The 23,916-nt window shown below is 37.2% G+C and overlaps 1 protein-coding gene across 5 annotated transcripts in view; it reads right to left on the reverse strand.

Moving 5' to 3' along the window:
* LOC145978526 (uncharacterized) overlaps window positions 1-23,916 on the reverse strand; it is a 102,579-nt gene that overhangs the window by 36,104 nt on the left and 42,559 nt on the right. For 4 of the 5 annotated variants that reach the window (XM_083111174.1, XM_083111172.1, XM_083111171.1 and 1 more), the window contains exons 3-10: window positions 15,688-15,870; window positions 14,096-14,299; window positions 12,130-12,232; window positions 7,489-7,597; window positions 6,490-6,679; window positions 5,840-5,978; window positions 2,698-2,819; window positions 577-600 (exon numbers count right to left, since the gene is read on the reverse strand). In XM_083111174.1, coding sequence (XP_082967300.1) covers window positions 577-600; window positions 2,698-2,819; window positions 5,840-5,978; window positions 6,490-6,679; window positions 7,489-7,597; window positions 12,130-12,232; window positions 14,096-14,299; window positions 15,688-15,870 — 1,074 coding nt within the window. The remainder of the gene's footprint in view (window positions 1-576; window positions 601-2,697; window positions 2,820-5,839; window positions 5,979-6,489; window positions 6,680-7,488; window positions 7,598-12,129; window positions 12,233-14,095; window positions 14,300-15,687; window positions 15,871-23,916) is intronic. The other variant, XM_083111175.1, reaches the window with a different exon arrangement.

Here is a 23,916-nt window from a genome sequence, read left to right on the forward strand (position 1 = left end):
CTGTAAATAAACATGGCAGCTGATATTATTCGAACTATCATTAAAAAAATCTCCAAAATTCAGGAACAAATACTACAAAAATATTTAAGTTAATATTTTAAGTTACAGTTATAGAGTACATCCAGAATGTTTTAGTTTCATTGGTTTAACAAACTCAACAAACATTTCCATAGTAGTTACAGTATCAGAAACAGAAAAATATGTTTACGTGTATTTTTTATTTGCTTTAATCAAACTGTTAAAATATTTTACAGGGCCATTTACTAGAAAAAGATTTTCTATAAAAAACATATATCTATGTGCATGGTGCCAAAAACTATACAAGCAATTTTAAGCATGTTTTTTTTTTAAAAAAAATGATTTAAATAAAAAAGTCCAATTTAAATTTTTAAAAATCAACAAATATTATTTTTCCAATACAAATCACGATTTTTATCCACCTTGGATGGCCATGAGAGTAACGATGGACATACCCTTCCTTAACATTTGTAAGATATTACTATGATTCTCACATTCATGTGCTCCTAATTATAAAATACAAATTAGATTAACTTAATATGCAAAAGAAAAACATACCTTAACCACTGGTCGCTGAGGTTGCTATACAAGCCAGGAATGCAGAGGAAAATAATACAAGATTAGTAATCAAACATTACTCACAGGGATATTATTTCACATGATACTTAGAAAAATAAAATCACACGCATGAAACAAATAAATGGAACATTTGCCTGTAATGGTGATTATCATACACCAATTTATTCCAGTTCATGGTACCTCAGATAATATGCAGACCAGGAATAGTTGTAATGCATGCAGGAGCTAATGCTATACTAAAGCCATCCAATTATTTGGTACTGAGCATAAAAAATCATAAAATGCACATCAAATTGCACGTAACAATGGTGTATTTGGTGTGCATTTATTCACTTATGGATCACATTATACTTTAAAGATAAAATAGTGAAACAATAAGATTTCAATCTTAAAAAGGCAAAACTTTTCTTTCAATTTGAGTTCAAGAGGACTGGAGCAGGGTGGGAGGCAGGCACTGAGGTAACTGATGACGTTATAATCAAATCAATATCACTAACAGTTCTCACAAACAAAGAAACAATGTCACAGCCAGAATAATGACTTTATGAGTTCACAAGCATGCAGATATTATTTTCACTAAGCATCAAATAACAATGCATTTTGAATAAGTTATTAAAACTTAGAATCTGGCAAATACAGCTTCAAAAAAGTAACATTTCATCTGGATTTACTTTGTTTCAACCTATCATAATCTTCATTCATGAACCTAATGTAAATATACTAACTACCTATACTTTTGGAAGCAGAGTTGTAAAACTTTTCTTGAGCAAGTTTCTTAACTGACAATAAATTCAGACATGATTCTAATTTTTATCTGTTTTAAAGTTCCACAATTATAAGCATATAATACTGCTTGTTATTTTTCAGGGATGGCTTACTATTGTTAGGACTGAGCGAGATATCATTACCAATATTAATACTATCACCGATCTTAAAAGTTCCTTCAAATTTGTTCAAAATAATGATTAATGTTAGTGTGCGAGTATTCTACTCCAATTATATGTATCAATTAACAACAACTTTTGCTTTAAAATATTTCAGAATTAGTCAGAATATTAAAATACATGTTACGTAATCACAAAATCCATTTTCTCAGCAAAACTGGTGCAAAATAAAAATAAACTTTGAATTTTGCATAATTTCAAGGATATTTAGACTCCATGATAGAGTCACATGGCTTTTTTGCAGACACCTTAAAAGACAAAAATGTCAAATACTCTCTGATACATCGGCATCCCCTCAGCCCTAATTACTATTATTATGAGGATGAGGTTGTACATAATAGGACTAAATGTCACATGAACCAAACTCAAACTAGAAAAAAGTCTGTTAGACACAAATAACAGAGATATGTATTCCAAGATCACACCCCTAACACATTATTGTTGACATTTGGCATGATCACACCCCTAACACACTAGCAATTATTGTTGACATTTGGCATTGAAGATGAAAAAAATTAACATATCTACACAATTTACCCTTGGCAACCATGCACCGTCCCTATCAGCATAGTTTATGTTATACTGAATGTGAAATTAGTGTTGACTACTGGACAGAAATATTTCATATTCGCCAACATGCATATCCGTGAATACTGTACTTCATACCATATCATTAGTAAATGAGATATTCAGTATAAATTAAACAGATAAACATTGGTTGGTTGATTTAGTGTTTTAAGTCCACTTTATGCACAGTAAGGCTAATCGGGACTGGACCTATAGTTTAAAGTGAAATCCGAACTATTATGTGCTTCCACCAGGTATTGAACCCGGGACCCCTTGAAACAGATAAACGTTAATGGACATTGGCACTAAGATAGATGCTTCCTTTCAGAAAACTTCTTTACAAATCAAACAGACTGAGAAATTTAAAGCAACCTACACTAGTTTCCAAGAATGACATTGTTTGAATTAAAGTAAAGGTATAGATTTATTTCATTTCTACAAGTACTGTAGACATTAGTTTCAAAGGTTTAGTTATATTGTTAAAAATATATTAAATCACTATGTTAATAAAAGTTAATAACACACTGAACATGCTAAATACTACATGCTACTACTACAACATTTTCCACCAATTTAATTCTACAATTACCCGCTGAACACTGTGAATTATAAGAGTGCTTTTGCTGGCATTTGGTTGACCTCCTTTGTTTCTCAGCTCTAATTCCTTCAGAGCTGAATCAGTCACAGGATCACCCCCATTTGCCATACTCTCTGAAAGGATAACAAACCATTAGTATTAATGCATTTGACATGCTTATCATAGATAAATAGTTCTATTTATTTATTTATTTGATTTGATTTGATTTGATTTAGTTTATTTTACTTCGCGTTTTGTGCCTCTTGGCTAATTTGCGAAGATGGGGATGAGTGATGAAATGATGAAATTGATGAAAGAACATTCACAAACAACCAAGCCCGACCGGGATTCGAACCCGGGACCCTTGGCGTCGCAGCACGATGTGCTAACCACTCGGCTCTATTTATTTATGTGTTGGTTATTTTGCACAACTTCTCTACCTCTCTATGTTAACTGCAACAATAAGGATGAACAAGTGATGGGACAAATACAATGGCACATGCACAGGTTTTGAACCAAGGACTCCTGTCTTCAAAGTATGTTATGCTACAGTGCCTTGAATATGTAGTGTGGAAAACGACCCAAGAAACTGGTTCCTGAGACAGATGACAACATAGATGGCAGTGCGATCAATGTCAGTGCTAATTTTCTTATGAAAGTAATGTGGCTTTGTTAGTTTTTGGAATATATTATGTAGATTTGTTTGTCTTGAAAGGCGGTACATGAATTGATGGAAACAGTTATATTTGTGGAATGATTGCAGTCACGAAATGGCATTAATTTGGAATGAAAAGTAAAAAAAAAAATAAAAAATAAATAGCATGCGTAACACAAGAAGAAACATCGCAATATGATTCCCAGCGTCAGGTGTTGGATTGTGTACTAGAGTTTATTTTTCTATGTTATTAGAATATAAATAGTATCCCGAGAGATATTTCATACAGAGGCAACAGCAGCCTTTCGAACAGTAGGGACACAAGCTCTGACTGCACAGTTTCCTCAAGGAGGTATTAGACCAAAGCGGCACGCGACAAACGATCTGGGGATTTCACACCAAAGTGACACGGGTCCTTCGGTCCAAGGCAGCTTTCAGACCAAAGGGACATGTTGCTTGGAAACGAGCCAATGAAGAGCAATGTTTCACACCATAGCAGCATGATGGGCAGCACAGGCCAGCGTTCGGTTGGTGAAATTCTCAAGCGATAAGTGTCGTGTGCCACTTACTCCCTAAAGTAAGACACCTAATGCAACGTGCATGCGCGAACAACAAACCACGGCAACACGTTGCAAGCTATTGAGAAAATATCCCAGTTTGAGCGACACGCTAGGGACAAAGCGACAAGTGCAGCTTATCGTGTCGCCTAGATCTGTTGTTCACACAATTAGCAGCAAACACTTTCTAATAGACTGAAGCATCATGTCGGCTGTTACTTCGTTGGGAACTCCACCTGTGGTGCATCGCTTCGGTCGTCTGAGTACCCTTCCATTAAGGAGCTTTCTGACCGAAGTAACAAGTAGCATGCAAATACGACATATGAACGTGTGCTGAACATGTCGCTTGCCGAATGGTTTGCTGTTTGACCCTCATGCACAATGAATGCTATTTTACAGTCTGTCACTAGTTACACTAGTCACATCAGTGTGAACATCTTGTGTCGCTTGTCCCATTAGTCTGAAAGTTTCCTTCCACTCATGTTGATGGCACTAAGAGAGTCTTGTGGGTTATCCTTAGTCGCGATTAGTTTCAAGCGGAAGAAAAGAGACAGTAAATATCAAAAATACAAATGCTTCAGTGTGTATTTCTTTAGTAGAAATGATGATGATAATAATATTAATGATAGCAATGAACCTAATTCATACACAAAAAATTAGTTACCAAGAACATTCCACGTGTATATATTCTCCCATATTATTAATGAAAGTCACAATAACAGGACGTGGTCAACTGTCTAGAATGTCCGTTAATATCTCCACATCCACTGTACCAAATATCATAGCAATTATGACATTCATAGAAATGCTTCATGTAAAAGAATCAGACGTTGCAGCGAAAACTTCATTTACTTCCATTATAAGCAGATGAATACCACGTAGAGGGAGTGACACTAGCACCTCTAGTGGATCATAATTCAGAAAAACCACCTGAGAGCACAGAACCGTCCCGGTTTTTTTTCCCCAAGGTGCTGTACTTATGCTAACCAACTTGCAGCAGAGAGCACATAGAATAACAGTTATTGGGCAGAGTGGTTAGCAGAGCACCATTAGGGATCCAAGGTTCGAATCCTGGCCTGGGCATGGATGTTCTTTTTGAGTGACCCTTTGTCAATGTTATCACATCGACACTCACCATCATCTTCATCATTAGTTAAAAGTGGTAGAAAAGAGAAGTAAAATAAACCAAATCAATCGTCGGCTTTGGATAATGTGAAAATAGGACTAAAACAGAACAAGCAAAAGAAAACAAGAAGTGTCTGACTGTTGAAAATACCTATATTCCTTCTTTCTTTTAAGCTGTAATTGTTACAAGCAGAAATGCAGCCTTTGTAAATTTCAGATTATGTGATACCTCAGCATGGCCTTTATTTCTGGTTTTCAAAATAAAGAGAGTGTGTGATCTCACAACATTACAAAATCTGTTTCTAAGTATTCAAAATAACAATAGTTCAATAGAAGTCATAGCAAACAAGCAACACATACATGCAGGGAAAATAATGCATTCTATTCCTTGCCATGAAAATATTACTTCCATACTTTGAAACTTAACCTTTTCTGTGTTCATACTTTTCTGCACCCTAACAGTAAGAGGCATTTCATTGATTAATTGATTGATTTGCTTTATTTTACTTTGCTTTTTGTGCCACTTTTGGCTAATTTGCGAAGATGGGGATGAGTGATGATATGATGAAATTGATTGATTGACACTCCCAAATATACATGCCCAGGCCAGGATTCGAACCCAGGACCCCATGAGTCATAGCACGATGTGGTAACCACTCCACCACAGGGGCCGACCCAAGAGACATTTGAAATGATCCAGTTTCATTACATTCCTCTTAATGCTTGCAGACATGTGTTCTCTGCCAGCAAATTGTATGAGACTCTGGATCAGTCTCTTACTATCATCAACAAATTCATTACATAAACTAGAGCTTACCTGTAGTACCAGGTTTCTGGAAAACAGTTTTTGTAGTAGTAATGACTGCACCAGTTGGTGAAAGGGTTTTTAAAGTCTCTTTTAATTTGTAAGGCCTGTCTTCTAATATCGGAATATCTGCCCCTTCAATAAATAAAAACTGGAAAAATGAAAAAAAACTTCAATGAGACAAACTGTAAACACAATCACACTCACACACGTTTTATATCACATTTCAAACATAAACATGAATATACGTATCACCATTTTTCACACACTGGTAAACCTTTCCTACAATACATAAAGAATTATAGAACACAAAATTTACATAGTTTATATACATTGCAATGCACAATTAAATGTAATGAATGTGATCTGGAGTACACAAATGTGTATTAGTTTTTGTTTTTTTTGAGAGCATCAGACAACTAGGATAAAGAGAATTAAAGAAACATGGCAGCAGATAATTAGAATTTGCAGCTTTTTATATATTTGTACTCATACAAATAGAAAAAAAATCATTTTATAAGCACTTTGAGTAATTTAAGAAGTGGTGATTTAAATCCCTTACCTATAGCGCAAGGATATTAACTAGATCACAAACTGAACTGTAATTTCAGAATTTTATAAAAGAAACAACATCAATTGAAAAAAGTAAATTTCACTCTTACCTCTACTGTAAGGGCACCTGATACTTCGTCTGCTTCATAGGGTCTAGACTGAAGTGATATGATCTGTCGCTGACTAGGATTTATAAGAAGCTCCTCGATCCCAACAATACCCAATCCAAGAAAATTATCTCCTTTATTAGCTTTGTCATATATTTCAAACAGAATTTCTGCTGTATTTGGACTTAGGTCACTTAAAAGATAAAATTAAATTGTTTACATAACATATAAAGTATTTTCATATTTACCGCAACTTCTTGAGCTTCACTGAAATATTTTAGGCAAAATAATGACAGTGTATACACATGGTTGTATTACCTGAACAACTAACTTCTGGTTTCAGTAACTTAATGACACCAAATATACATGCCTCCTTCAGACTTACTTTACTTAATAAGCAGCAAAAGAGGAAGCATTGATATACATAGTACATATTTACTCTGCACTTCTAATCCACCATGTTCTCAAAAAGAAACATTGCACTGAATTTAATTCTAAGACATCACATTGAATTCTTCAGATTGATGCATTATTATTTGGGCTGAGCCGATGCCAATATGTTGGCATCAACCGATACCCAGTGGTATCACTATCAGAAGTATTGGTTGGAATTTATTTACATATACCAGCCGATACATTTCCAGCATTTATTGTATTCATGGGGTCCATAAATATGCCGAATGGCACTTTTCTTTTGCAGTCTAATTATCCCAAAAATTATGCAAAATTTGAAGTTTCTCTTTAATTTGCATCAGTTTTTGATGTAATTTTTTAATATCCTGATGCAAATTCTGGTAAATTGATGCACATAATTAAAGTGTAAAACTTATGGACTAATATTAATCAAGATTTTGAACAACCTTTTATTATCACAATTTTTAAGCATGTTTTCGGTATCATTGGGAATCTGCAAGAATACCAACATCGATACGGGTATCCGTTCAAATTGGTATCGGTTCAGCGCTAATTAATATAAAATAACATTATCGAATGCATACTTACAACAGAAAATGTTCGTCCCAAAAAGGACTATTTGTATCTTTTTTAATAGTTGTTTGATGTCTCTGTGGAGGTTCATCCATTTCCACAATACAGTACGGTTCGGTGCAACCTGCAAATATATTAATGCATCACATTAATCTTCAAGATCAAATGGTTATCCAAGGTTTTCTTCAATTTATTAATAAACATTATATTGATTGAATTTAAAATTTTGAGTGCATCAGCACTTCGGCTATTTTGCACCCATCACATGATATGGGGTCTAGCCCCTTGCCTTATCTAAAATATAAGTAATAACACAAATGTAATGTCGGAGACTAAAAGTTTCTAACTTCAGTTAAAAGCTGAGGCTGTAAAGAGGCCATCATCACAAACAAGGACAACACACACACAGTCCCACGAAGATTACACTGGCCGTAGATCCAGATGCCAAAGCCTCGTTAGTCTGCAAAATGCAGTCCAGGGTGAACTATGTGGAAGTGAAGTTGACAATTGGATGTACCACGTGGAAGGGCCACCCCTTACACCCCAGTAAACATTATAGTTTGATGTTATCGTAATAAACATTATCCAATGTTTCAAACAAATGCCTGTTTCTTGCAGTGTTGGCTGGTGGTCTGGCTCTATGGGTGAGCACTTCAGCCTCACATCCAGAAGTGTTATCACCTCTCTCCAATACACCCATTTTTGCATACATAATGATGTTAAATGTATTGGCAACCCAAGTTCTGACCACCTTTCACTGATAATGAGGCTATGACAGAATTGTATTCCATGAAAAATTTTAAAAAAATGTTTGTTGTTTTTTACAAATTTGAAACATCTTGAGTCATTTTTCCATTGATCATAAGAAGAACGAAGTTATTGGGCTATAGATAATTCAGCATTCAATAACCTGACAAAATCACTCAAAATATAGAAATGGCAATCTTGTACAATATTAATATTATTGTTGATTTGCAAAATATTTAGTAAAATATTCTTCCCTCGCGCCACTGATTATAGCGAACAAGGAGATTAATAACATTTGCATACAACAAACAAAGAAGCTGATCGAAATGTAGAAAATCAATTGTAATCTATCTAGCAGTTGTTTATTTCTAATGACCGACTGACCAAACTATCAAGAATTAACAAAATCAAGTGGATTCAAGAGAATACATATAAATAACGTGGCCGCGGTGGCTCAGTCGGTAACGCGTCTGACTACCATGCTCAAGGTCCCGGGTTCGATCCCCCGGCCGGTTCAAATCCGGGAACTTTTCTAAGGTTGGAAGCGGCCCCGGCGCCCACCCAGCGTCGAATAACATGGGTACCTGGGGGAAACCCTGGGGGGTAAAGGCGGTCAGGGGCGTGATGCTGATCACATCACCCCCACTCACGACCGGATCAAGAAAGTGTGGGGCGTTACCCCCACACCCCCTATACGCCTTCATGGCGTGGTGCTATGCACAGGGGAGCACTTTACTTTTTTTTTTTTTTACTTTTTTTTACATATAAATAACATGACTCACTCAGTAAACACTGCCCTGCTTCATACTTCAGAATTTTTCTTTCCTTCCACCATAACCATATTATTGCTGCAGTCACAGCATGCTTTGTAGCTAACTTCCCTCCCTTGCTTCGTTGTCAAAAAAAATTCAATGTTAAATATTAAGTCTGTGCAACAGTGTTGAACAATTCTGCAACACATAAACAGGCGAACATGGTAACAGCTGATTCCCACGTCCATGCTCCCTCCATGCAGATTGATAATTTCACTGCAGCAGCACAGGAACATTTTATCTTGGTCAAGCTGTACTAAGCAATGCCAATGAACGGCATTGTTCAAAACACCACACCTTTCATTCTTGCCTCTACCATGCTCAAATCAGTGAGAGATTGTGAAGATACCATCGATTTTTCCCTTAAAAAAAAAAGAAATTCCCTCAAATTGCATTAATGTGTGGTTTGCTTGACTCTGTCACACGGTCTCCAATGGAATGACATTGTAACAGCATATTCCAGCACATGACTGCTGGTAGTAGCACATGTGCTGGCTGTGCAAATGAAGACCCTAATAATGCAAGCCAGAAGCCTCAATCGCTATTCTCTACACGCCTGCTGCAAACAGCGGCAGAGGTAACAGAATTCAAATTGTTACAGAGTGCCCCACAGTCTACGCGAGAGGTCAGGCAGATGGTGGTGAAGCGAAACAAATGGCAGGTGAAGCAGCATGAGAACATTTGATGTTTTGAAGGAGATGGTGTTCATTGAGTAAGTACAGGGTGGTCCAAAAGTTGCAGTACAGCCTATTATTTCAGAAGTTGTAAGGAAAATGAAACATTTGAATACACCAATGTAAATTGGGTATGAGGCCCCACCTTTTGGGGCATAACACAACAATGACCGCCATTTTGAATTGCCGTCCATTTTTTTAAATGGGAAGGGGGGTCATGTGGGATATCAAAACACATTGAAATTTTGCCAGGAATTCATTTCTGGAATCAGATTTCACATAACTGCTACGGTGTAGGCGTTATTGGCATCCAAAAGTCTGAAAACCTTATTCTGTTGCAGGTGACATATGATGGTGTTGATGAAGCAAGAGCGAATTGAGGTGATCCTGATGTCTGGGGAATGAAGCAGTCGAGTTGTTGCAGCAGATTTCAACAGGCAGCACCCAGAGAGACCACCGATTTCACATAACACTGTTGCATGTCTCCTATCCAAATTCAAGGAAACTAGAAATGTGTCCGACAGGCAACGTAGTGGTCGTCCCAAATCTTCCACTGACGAGATAACTTCGACGATGGTCTTGGCTGCCTTTGTGAAGAGCCCACAACGCAGCACTCGACGTCTTGCAAGTGAAATTTATGTTGGTTGTTCCTCCATTATGCGTATTCTTCATAGCAACAAATGGCACCCATTTAAGATCCAAATGCTGTAAGAACTTTCTGAGGATGACCCAGACAGACGTGTTGAGTTCTGTACGTGGGCATTACGTCAACATCAGAACAACCCTACACAGAGTATCCTATTCAGTGACGAGGCAATGTTTTATGTCAGTGGCGAAGTGAACCGGCAGAATCACCGATATTGGTGTGATGAAAATCCCCACTGGATTGACCCATCTAATGTTGTTGGAGATGTTAAAATCATGGTGTGGTGTGGGATATGGGGCACCCATGTGGTTGGACCAATCTTCATCTATGGAACCATTAAATCCGGGCGGTACTTGGACACGTTGAGAGACACTGTCTTTCCTTCCCTTTTAAATGAAGATGGTACATTCTCTTCGTTTTTCCAACAAGATGGTGCTCCGCCACACTATGGGCTAATTGTTCGTCAGTGGATCGATGTCGAGTTGCCTGTGTAATGGATTGGTCGGCGTGGCCCAGTGGAATGGCCACCAAAATCACCCAACCTCACAACTATGGACTTTTATTTGAAGCAATTCGTTTACACAGAGAAAATTCGTGATGTTCACCATCTGCAGTGAAATTGCACCAGAGTGCTTCTCCGAGTGACTGCTGACTAGAGTTATGCGTTCAACAAGACGGTCGGCATATTGAACACATCATTTAGCCGTCCAGTGTCAACTTTGGATGCCAATAACGCCTACACCGTAACAGTTATGTGAAATCTGATTCCAGAAATGAATTCCTGGCAAAATTTCAATGTGTTTTGATATCCCACATGACCCCCTTCCCATTTAAAAAAATGGACGGAAATTCAAAATGGCGGATTTAAAAATGGCGGCCATTGTTGTGTTATGCCCCACAAGGTGGGCCCTCATACCCAATTTACATTGGTGTATTCAAATGTTTCATTTTCCTTACAACTTCTGAAATAATAGGCTGTACTGTGACTTTTGGACCACCCTGTGTAATAAAAATTAATTGCATTACAAATGTACTTGGATGGGCATGAGTAAATAGGCAGAAGCTCCTACTGATTTCCTGCCAATTATATGCACAAGAGTTGTACAGCAAACAACAAACAGTTTTGTTACATTTAAATATATGCATTAACTAAGTTAATATTGGTACACTTGTATTCTTAAATATTTTATGTTCTCGTAAATGAAATTAGTGGCTGGTATCTTGTATTGGAAAGACAATGCAAAGTCAGGAACTGTGACAATGTTCATCATGCCATATTGCTTAGCCTAAGCATCAATCAGTGTGGTGACCTCAGCAGTTGGGGTGGTAACTGTGAGTAAATCATGAAAGCATTGCATATCCCCCCCCCCCCCCCAACACACACATGCACAATACAGACACAATGTTTCAATACAGACAAAAGAATTTAGCTATTTCAATGAAAGTGAGAAACTGGAAAAACCTGAATTATATATATCTGTATCAGTGTCTGCAAATACCTCTACAAAGTTTCACTTAAAAAATTAAACATGATTTGCATCTAACGTTATAGGAGATAGTACAAAAAATTAGTCCTAACTACCACAATTAGCGAAAAAAAAATTCTAACTAACCAAATACAAACTTTAGACACATATTTCAGCTGAATGAAAGTCACTTCAAGAAATCCCATGTAAAGTTAAAATTTTAAGGTATGTGTATTATTCAAGAATTAATATGTGCAACATAGTGCAAGAATGACAAGGCAAAAAGTAATACAAAATCATGTTCCACTTACCCTTTTTTGCACCTAACCCACTAGCTTTAATAACTTTAACCAACAGCCGTTTATCAGCTGCAGTTTTGGCTGGAATGGGCATTGGTCTTGGTTGGGCATCAACCTACAAAAACAAAAGCAATATTTCTCCCATAATGTAGGCGTAAAGTAAGAAATCAACATGTATCTTTAGTTTATATTTTCAATTACAAACAGGTAATCACTTTATACTACAGATGAGTAGATTAACTATTTCTCTTTCAGCCTCAAATGACAATGCATTATTGATATATCAGTGTATTGATACTTTAATTTAATAGCTACAATATAAAGCACCCATTTGACTAACTTAATTCTGCATATGAATTTGAAAAATATCATTCTACGAGGGTCGTTCAAGGAAAAAGTTTCTCTTGTCTTTTGGGAGAAAGTACGAGCCCGCTAAATGAAATGAAACTAGCAATGTGATCTTTCGTCTTTCTTCTACATTTACACACAATGCAATGTTCGTGCGGGCTAACGCGCATGCGTGCACGTGATTAGCGTGAGTCATGTAGTGAGAAACGTGCCCTGGCCATAAGGAGTAGCAAGTCATGGTGGAAAAACGTGTTTTGGCGGTGAGGAGTAGAGAAGAGATTCGTTCTGTGATCCGGTATGAGTGGGCAAATGGTCTTGCTCCTATTGACATCCACAGGAAGCTGGTTGTTGTTTTTGGAGACTCTGTAATGCCAGTGGCAGTCAGGTTTCATCGCATTGGGTCCCACGACAACTCACTGCAGAACATCTCACGACGCGTATGACATGTTGCCTGGATTCTCTAACCCGGTACTACAATGAAGGGAACAACTTTCTCTGCCGTATTGTGACTCAGGATGAGAGCTTCGTTCATCACTACACTCCAGAATTCAAACAGACGTCGATGGAATGGAAACAGCCGTGAAAAGTGTTCTTCGTTGCCTGGACTCCGAATTTTTTGCAGATGGCTTTCAAAAACTTGTGCAACAATGGGACAAATGCTTGTGCCGCCTTGGAAATTATGTTGAAAAGTTAGAAAGGACCATACTACTTGGTGCAACTTGATTTTTGTCTGCAACTTAAGAAATACATTTTTTGCAACACAGGGAAACGTTTTCCTTGAACGACCCTCGTATATTATTTTGTACAATGTGTACAATTTTGTAAAAATGTGTTTTATTTTATAATCCAAAAGCCCTGATCACCACCTGGTTACTATTTATAGTGGTACATGTGTTCTATTTCCAATGTTTTCTTTACCAATTATAATATAAATGCTTGCAAATGTGACTAGAATTGAATGTGTGTCTGTACATCTTTGCCAACAATTTCAAACTGGAAAACTGTTTGTTATATTAAACTATTGCAATAAAATTATCAAACAACCTAAATCATCAGTTATTTTCTTATTTACTAATTTATTTGTTAATTGATTTAATTTATTTTAGTTCGATGTTTTGCCACTTTTGGCTAAGATGGTAATGAGTGATGATATGATGAAATACGTAGATGACTTAACACTCTCAAAGAATAGCCAAGCTCAGGCCGAGATTCGAACCTGGGATTTTCATTTCCTAAGGATTCCTGTTAAATATAGCTTGTTATTGCATACCCTTCTCGGACCTAAGTTCTAAAGTGCATAAAATATTTATTTTAAATTTAATCATTGGCGGGCATTTATTACAATTATACAATTATACAATATATTACAGTACCCAATCTTGACTTATTGACAAACTTTAAATGTAAGTTTTTATGATGCTGGTTTTTACTTTTAGCAAGACATGGAAGAGGTTTTGACAAGTAACACTCCCAACTTTTCTTCAGGCCATTGTGGACACCTTTAGGGGTTCATAAACCACAGGTTGAGAACTGCTAATCTAAATTACACTATCATTCTACTAATGTTACATTCAGAGTCCCAAAATACTTTTCCAATGTGAAATATGTAAGGAATATATTTAGCACTTACCAAACTATCGTAATGAACTGGTAATAATGGTTCTGCTGTAGCTATGTTTCTAGAAAATCGAGGGCAATTTGAAAACTTCCTTAAATTTAAATGTAGAAATGTATTTCGAATAGCAGTCACTACTATTTCTGTTAGCACATCTTGTAATTGCTGCTCATCTAGGTTATTTTTTAAAGTCCCAACAGGTGCTAAGGTAACTTTGATCTGAAAAGAAAATAAAGATAATAATTTTGTACATTACAAAATAATTACCAGGTTTTCTCTCAATACATTTAATTTAATATTTGTTCAGCTGATCAAATATTTAATTTCTGCCTATAATGAAGATTCCTGTTCACACCTTTTGTTAAATTGTCAAAAAAAAATTGTAGCATTTCATCTATAAATACATATTAGAAAAAGGTTTTTTTTTTTTTTCATTTTAATAAGTATAATATCATAACATTCACAATTCATGATTGATACCAATATTACTGAGGGGAAAATGAGGTGAAATACTAAAAAGAACAGATGTATTTCAAAGTTTGAAATTAATAACGTATTTCAAAGTTTGATATTAATAACTAACATATTTTTCAAGGGCAAAATTTTGTAGCAGGCCTCTACAGTTCCACCAACCAACTGAAAAAGGAAGCTTAGTACTTTAATGTATTTTAAAATGCAAATAAAAGTGATACCTAGGATATAATAAAAGTGATACCTTGGATATAATAAATGTCACTCCTCCTTTAAATTCATGATAAAGTAGATGAAACTACTTTGAAAATTTTCAAACACATGACCGAACCTTGATAAAACATGTTCATTTGTACCATGTATATGTTTTACTGGTTTCTTAATTTTGCAGTAATATGTTTGATTTACGTATTTGTTAGTTTCAATATTGTTGTTTGTGTTGATTTAAATTTTTATTTTTGGCTGTATATTTGTTACACGCAATATCGGAAGCGGAAGTCATTTCCGGTAGGAATGAGGAAAAATAATACTGTCCAATCCTTTGTTGATTCCGTTTCCAGAAAAACAGTGCATGAAAAGACGAAAAGTAAGTTGAGTTGCGTGAGATGATGTTAATTTGTGAAAATCATTGTTATAAAGAAAAAGCCGCAGCTTATTGAAATGTGATTGTATTTGTGAATATCGTTGTGTTATTTTGCAGTGATTGTTTAAAGGTAAAATGTGTTATTAAACTTGTAAAATGGCAAGAAGCTATTTCTTTTTCTAATCGTACGTCCTGAGAATGTTCAGTGTAGCATAACATTAAGGAGAGTCTCATAACTCTGCCCCACAGGGATATTGGGTAGCTACCGTGACGTAGTGATCCAGTGGCGAACACCAAAAAGGAACATTCCAAACTTTTATTTCAATTGCATGCATGCACACATACACACATTATACATACATCATGCATACACTAGGGTGGCCCAAAAATTCATTTCTAAATTAAAATCCAACCAATTCCCTAGCAAGATATATGTGTTAGGTTTGAAGTTCTGCCCTCCCAAAATAAAGTCAAGTGTATGCTAGTGTTTACAGCACATGCTACTGGTGTGGCTCAAAAGAAACAATAACCATAATAACAATTAATTTCTCACCTCTGGCCAACCATCAAATTTTACAGCGGCTAAGAGTCTCTCGGTGATGCAGGCAATATTCAGTCGTGCTCTCAACTTATTAATGTTTACTCTATAATGTGACACTTCTACTTTATCCCCTTTCTGGCGGAATGCTTTCAGCTGTACAGCAGCAGGATTTGCTTCGCAATCACAAGTAATTGTCTGTAAGAAAAGAACATTCCTTAAGTTAATACAAACAATATCATGGAACTACTAATTCTTGCATTATGTAAATAATACATACATACAACTTCTTCCTATTAACCTATGATCAATTCAGATTAACACCCTCCTCTCATGGGAAATGAAACTGTAACACGCTAGATTCCATGAAGGTTTATTGTTATATATTGTCCCAGGATAGTGATCCTTTAATTTTGCCAACAGAAATGGTGACCATTGTCACATTCTCTTATGTTAAGTGACAATTCATGGTTACTTTTAGATGGCCCAGAGGGTGACAGCTTATTAATTTTAGAAGACAGTGAAGAGGTGATTCCCTTTTTCATGTATATATGAAAGAGAGGTAGGCCATTTACTGTTTTGTTAACTGAAGATTTTTGTTGCTTTTGGTTGTCTTTAGGGGTGATCCTTAATTTTTGATGTTACGGAGCATTGTAAATGTTAAAGAACTGGACTCATTGACACTTGAGAGAATCTGTATAAATTACACATTTTCCAGAAATACTGCAACTATAAAAATAGAAGCTGATTGGCAGAAGTGTCTTTCAAATCCATCTAATCTACATCACATGGCCTACCACCATGTTCTTTACTATTATTTACTTAAGAAACTACTACAGACATAACGATGAAATTTGGTAGACTGAAATGCCTATTGAACATCAACTTATAGCCCATTGGTTCGTTAAACTCTATGGATAATAATAGATGGACCATGGCCTATCAGTATGTGGTGCCCAGAGGAGGGGCAAGTCCATGATGCATCATACAAATTTCAGTCATATTTACTTCTCACACAACTGTACAGCAGAAAATCCATCGTTTTCTTCAAATCAAAGAAAGAGGAGAGGGAGGAGAGAGGGATAAAAAGAGAGAGAGAGCACAAAACCTGAAGATTTATGAAACCGTCAAGCAATATAAAAAAAATCAACAGCACTTGATGTTCTTCATAAATTTCATGAGTTTAAAAGATCAAAAATCAAGTTATGTAAAATTATTCAATTGCTTTCAAAAGTACAACTACTTTGTTTTTGTACTTAATGAAAATTTCAAAGTTCTATTTTAACATCTAAAGTAACTTTATAGGTAATTTATTAAAAAAGAACGTATGGGCTATTTTCAAATAATCTTACGGTATTTCTTTTTTGGAATATTTGGTCGAAAACATCCAAGCCCTACTTATGATGTAAAATTTGAAATCGAAGAAGGGGTAACTGTCCCTGTGTGCCCCTTCGTGTGGACGCCCTTCTCTGTAATTAAACTAATGTGGGTTTAAATGTAAGTGTTGTACAATGACATAACTTGAAAGCAGTTATGTTTTCAGATACTGAATCAAATTCTCATGGGGGGAAAAAAGTGTCAAATCGAGAACCGATCACATTTATTAATGGGCCAAGGACGCCAGAAGTGCTAATTTGAAATATCTTTCAGCTGCCTCAGTGGCCGAGCGCAACGATTTATCCACACCTCATCAACAATCTTCTACCCCAAAATTTCCTCCGCATCGCCCCTTTTTAAAAATGGTCGATTTTTTTATGGCTCAATTTATGGTCATGTAGGCTCTAAATTCGGCCTTACACCCACCCCCTCCCCGATGGAAAATTCTGGATAATCCCCTGACAGAGGGAGTTGAGTGATGGACTCGCGATCTTGCCACCGAAGGTTCCATGTTCGAATCCTCGTCTGGGAACGTATATAAGTTATTTTTGAGTGTCCATTCATCAAATAAATCATCACCCTCATTTGCGAGTACCAAAAGCAACGTAAAATAAGAAAAATACAAAAGGTGGCACATAAATATTTCTGAAAGATTACAATATAGAGGAGGAAAGGTGCACCAACGTTAGCTTTAGCCAAGGTGCGAGCATTGGGATTGGATCACGCGTGTGCTTGAATATCAATCATAACACCAGATGGAGGAGGGCGACTGAGCGTCTTCCCTCTTAACAATAGAACAAGTAGAAAATTAATTGTATTTTTTTCGCTCAATTACAAATATATATATGACTGCTGAGAACACAATACGTCTGATTGGGCGTGTGTTCAAAAGACTGAATTTTTCTTCACTGTCGAGAACGAAATGCCGATGAGCATTCAGATATCGTGTACAAGACGATTCTGATTATTAAAATAAAACGGTGCCATTGTGTGCTTTTTAATTATTCTAACTATTTATTGGTAGTAAACAATAAATAATACATGCGTCCTACAGCCTAAGTCAAGAGGTAGTCATTACTATGTACACCAAACGCCTAAAGTAATAGTAGGCAAATTGTCCATCATGATTTTCATTCAGTCTATGGCCTCCCCGATGGCGCCTTGTAATAAAGGGGTCCCAGGTTCGATACCCGACCCAGTGGAGGCACATGGTGGTTCGATTTCCACTTTAAAACTGTAGGTCCAGTCCCGATTAGCCTTACTGTGCATAAAGTGGATTTAAAACACCAAATCAACAATCAACACAATCAGTCACTCTATGTTGGATAATGTGATGATCGCGAATTGAAATGAAAAAAAAAATGAGGAGAACCACATCTGCTTCGCATAATCAGAATTCCATTCCTTAAAACAACCCGGGAAGTAGAATAAAAGATAATGAAAATAGCTAGTATGTACAATCAGCCTACAATTATCTTTACCGTTGGCCGTACAGTCAAACCAGTATTTTCTCAAACCTATCCAGTCAATTTTACAAAATATTGGTGCATTTCAACATAGCCAATGTCATTATGCCTTTCGCTCACTGTTAACTGCTACAATGTGTGTTAGGTGAATATACTACAGTCTTGTTACTAGTTATTTATAAGCAACTAAGTTACCTCAACAAAAAAATCACGCTTCCAGCAGTTCCGAGTTGTTCCGCCGAATGCCGTTGGCTGTGAGGAAATACTCCAGCCCCTTTTAACATTTGGAAAACCTAAAATGGTGAAGTCTATTTCAGTTCAGCGCATGCTGCTTAACCGCGCCCTGCAAGGGTGCAACCCACTTCATAATCTTATTTTGCCTCCGCTTTTCCGTGCTATCTTTACCGCTGACACTTAAATATGTTGAACATGAATGAATGTAACGCTAACCATAACACTACGTTCATCTTAATGCAGCAAAACACAGCACCGAGTGCTTTTGAGCAATAATTCACGGCCACCACGCTAATCTTCAGATGTTTTCAAAAGGTTTAATATATGAATCTGTAGATATGAAGATAGTAAATAAGATGTAATACTGGAGTCCTTCCACAATACCCGACTTCTATCTTCAACTGCTCAATTTACAGCATCGTTGCATTTCGACATTTATTTATCTAAATTTAACAAAGGTTGGATTTTAAACTGCAATATAAAAACTGTGATATGAATATAAAACTAGTGCTCGAAGTGAAGTATGTGGTGTCCATCGGTTAGGAAAATTGACCCCGATGTCTTAACGTCATCATGTTAAGCTTGGGACTTGCCCCAAGGTTTGAGCAAACATCCTTCCAACTAACAATTTCCAATGCTGTGTAAAACGGTGAAACGACGCCAAAGTTCAAAAACCATAACTAACCCGAGATCTGGGCCACCTTAGTTAATAATTGGGGCTACATATTAATGAAGTCTAGTGTGCTAACCTTCTTCTCTCCCCACATCAGCAGTGTACGCGTGCGTTATAAACAACACATTTTTCTTGAGAATGAGAAATTCGACTACGAAAAGGTAAAGTACCCCGTGCATTTTGCACCATGCCATGAGGCATATATAGACGACATAGAGGGATGTGGGGTAGGACTCCACACATTCTTCGATCTCGGCCATTTTGGAGGTGATGTGATTAGCATCACGCTCAGGGCGCCTTTACCCCGCAGGTGACTATTAATTTGAGGCTGGGTTAGCCCCAGAGCTGCTTTATGTGGGGGACATGGCCGGAAACATTCCGATCTTAGATCACCCATCTCGGGAATCGAACCCGGGTCTCCCGTGTGACAGCCAGAAGCTCTACCGACTAGATCACCGCGGATCCTAAAATTCGAATAGGGCTCTTTATGCTGGTCACAGTATTGTTATGTATAATCCCTTGCGCCGAAAGAATAAAAAAATATATTGAAAGTTTATATCCTCCAAATTAAGTTGTGTAAATAGCTGGTATTCATATGAGAAACCATTAAGTTGTAGCTTGCAGGAAACGATTTACAGAAAAAAGAAAGAGGGTTATACTCATTTTTCGAGGCGAGGACATTTTAGGGCAGTCCCGCCCTTAAATAAATCACCGATAATCTGGTATTGACTACAAGTGTCGCTTTGTGTCATTTTCTTTTAAGGTATATAAAATTCGATGTCTGGTCCCGCGGGAAGTAAGCCGTTATATGACTTTGGAACTACACACCTATACTTCCGCTGGCTTAACAAGTGCTTCATTGTCCCAGCTTTCATTGTATGCATATTCCCCTGTTTAACTTATGACATCCGGAAACTCTTCTTAGCATGAAGGACAATAAAACACCTACGTCGACGTACAGTAGCAAAGGTTGACTTTTAACGCTGTGATACGAATATAAAACCTGTAGTCGAAGTGGAGGGGGAATGCGGGGAGAGGGTATCACAATTATGCGACGAAGGTGTTCTATGTTACAAAAACCAAGTTTCGCCAAGACTATGTTCGTGTTGCTGTGGAACAAGTCAAAAAGTCAAAACAAGACAGGTCAAAAAGTCAAAACAAGACAGAGAAGCATCTACACGAAAAATATCTAGGGCAAGCGTTGAAATTTAACCCCTTTTAGATAATTCGAGGGTTACCAGACCTCCGGTATTTCCCGGACATGTCCTACATTTTAGCTTTATGTCTGGCGTCCGGGCGGAATTTGAAAGAATATCATAAATGTCCTACATTTTGAGCGTCACAAAATATGAATTAGGAAAATACGTGTTTCAGTTGAATTAATGAAAAAATCATGCAAGTTACAAGTCTATGGACTACACTCCCAAACTTAATAGTGAAATTTATTTTGATTCAGTCATTGCCCAAAGAGAAAATAAAAGTTTATTCTGCTATAACAAAAACTAAAGCAATTTATGAATAAGTTTTGGGGCCACATTCTGATGATGTCACTGTTCGGTGCATGAGCAAAATTTCTTGCCTTGTGGTATATATCGATGGACTAAAGTCTGTAAAACGTTTGGCACTGGTTCGATGTAATTTCAAAGAGTTTGACAGTTCATCAGTCTCACAGAAATATACTTTGACTAAACCTGAAATTTTGAGAAAAAATAGCTCCTTTGAAAAGTTACCAGTTAAAATGTGTAGTAAGAAGTGTACTGTTTACTTTTGATTACAAGTTTAGAATTTTGAATTTAACAAATCATAAAGAAATCATATTTTTTTTAAAAAAAATGAAAAGTGCCAATTTTAAATGACTTTATAACTTGTTCTAGAAATCTGTATTATTTATTGTGTGTTTTGCGTCCTACATTTTGACAAAGTTCTACATTTTGGGACATTATGTCCTACATTTCGCTCATAGCGATCTGGTAACCCTATTTATTACGTTTCCCGTGTTAGTATTATTGTTTGTATTAACTCTTTAGGGGCCCTAAGATTATTTATAATTAAAAATAAAGCTTTACAACAACTACAACTATCTCGCAGAATTGAGCGTATACATACCTGTTGCTATATTTCATGAAAACACTAAAATTCCCTGTATATATTTGCTCGAAACATACATTAAATGTTTTCTTTCGTTACTCCTTTGCAAAATAAAAGTTGTATTTGTTCAACTTTTTAAATGTTACAGCAAATATAATGTAAAAAAACTAACTGCATATTACTGTACACAAACTGAACGGATAAAAAAACCATCGGTTTAATATGTAGTACAATAGTATTTCGTCACAGCAGATTATTTCGCTTTGCTTGGTACATAAGCTAATAGTTTATTCGCAGCGAAGTTTATTTCTTAATACTAGTATCTGAAAATTAATCTACAAGGATGGAACTTTACATGATAAGTATCAATTATTTCTTTTAAAGATGTGTACGAGCAGGTTTTATGCGTTTGTTTTCAATTGCACGTTCAGTTTTGTGCCACATATGACGTATTTCACCTCATAATTACATACATAAAAGTTATGACATGGCTCTGGGCTAATTTATTTACACAACCCAAACTTTTGTATTATTTCGTAATACGAGGCGCATCCAGAAAGTAAGTTTCCCTATTTTTTTCCCCGTGAAAGTAAACATAATGAGCCGTGTAAATTGCGCATGTGCAGCAGAGCTAAGACGTATCAATCATATGCCAGGCGGACAGATCCCGCCCGGCGCCAGTAGCGAGGCAGCAGTGGTCCGAAGTGGAAGCTCGTATTCCTTCTCCCGCCGCATGCCAGTAGCGAGGCAGCAGTGGTCCGAAATGGAAGCTCGTATTCCTTCTCCCGCCGCATGCGAGGTTCGGTCGGTGATAAAGTTCCTGAATGCACAAAGCATTGCGCCAATTGACATTCATCGTCAGCTCTGTGAGGTCTATGGGCCGAACATTATGAGTAAGCAGATGATGCGTCGCTGGTGTCGGCAGTTTTCGGAAGGTCGTCAAAGTGTCCATGATGAAGAGCGCAGTGGGCGTCCGTCCCTCATCACTGATGATCTGGTTGAGCTGGTGCGGCAGCGCATCGTAGAGAACCGTCGCTTCACGATTACGGAGTTGAGTAGGCTTTTCCCACAGATATCGCAATCCGTGTTGCATGAGATTGTCACGCAGCGCCTGCTGTTCAAAAAATTGTGTGCCAGGTGCGTGCCGAAAAACCTGACACCCGAACACAAAATGAAACGTTCAGGAGTAGCACTGACATTCCTGCAACGGTACCATGATGACGGCAATGATTTCCTCTACAGGATCGTCACGGGCGATGAGACGTGGATTTCGCACTTCACCCCGGAAACCAAGCAGCAGTCAATGCATTGGCGGCATAGTGGATCTCCGGTCAAGAAGAAATTCAAACAGACGCTGTCGGTACAGAAAGTGATGTGCACCGTGTTTTGGGACAGGAAGGGCATTATGCTCATTGACTTCCTCCCTAGAGGTGAAACTGTGAACGCTGACCATTACTGTGAAACACTAAGAAAATTGCGACGTGCCATTCAAAACAAGAGGCGTGGCATGCTTACTGCAGGTGTTGTGCTCCTCCATGACAATGCTAGTCCACATACGGCTCGGCGCACAGCAGCTGTTTTGACGGAATTTGGCTGGGAGTTGTTTGATCATACACCTTAGAGCCCTGATCTGGCTCCCAGCGATTTTCACGTTTTCTTGCACCTCAAGAAATTCCTGTCCTCCGGTGAGCGTTTTGGCAACGACGAAGAGCTGAAGACGTCTGTCACACGCTGGTTCCATTCACATGTGGCAGAGTTCTACGACAGTGTGATCCAAAAGTTGATACCACCATACGACAAGTGTCTCAATTCTGGTGGTTGCTATGTTGAAAAATAGCTGAACCTTTGCTGTACCTGTTGCCAATAAATGGTTTCCTGAAACTGTTTTTTTTTTTTTTTTTTTTTTTTTTTTTTTTTATAAATATAGGGAAACTTACTTTCTGGATGCGCTTTGTATATACGTTTGCTGCTTAATTCCTCTTTTGTTTTTCGTCAAGAGCGCGGTGTACATTCAATCTGAGAGATACTGTAGGTTAATAGAATTAATAGAAACTGCTCAGTGGCGGCCAGCAGTAAGGTTTACAATTCAGCTTTTTTTAAATGTTGTACATAAACAATAAATAAGTATGCGGTAACGATCAGTGGTAACAGGAGAGAGGAATAAAAATGTCCTCTTTCTCTTATTCCCCCACATGTAAACTTTGTAAACAATTTTACCCTTCCTATGCATTTAAAAGTGATATTTAGTAATAAGGTAGATGAGCCAAAGGTAGCCCGTGTTCCCAAAGTGGCCCACTGTACGAAAATCATATTAGTATTTAACTAGCTACCAAATGGCACTACATTAATATACCCAGTCCCCCCTCAGGTGCACCGTACAGAAAACTAACTGTCTCGGGCTGCCAA

This window comes from Lepisma saccharinum, chromosome 25 (genome assembly GCF_977018435.1).
Source record: "Lepisma saccharinum chromosome 25, izLepSacc3.1, whole genome shotgun sequence".
Lineage (NCBI taxonomy): Eukaryota > Metazoa > Arthropoda > Insecta > Zygentoma > Lepismatidae > Lepisma > Lepisma saccharinum.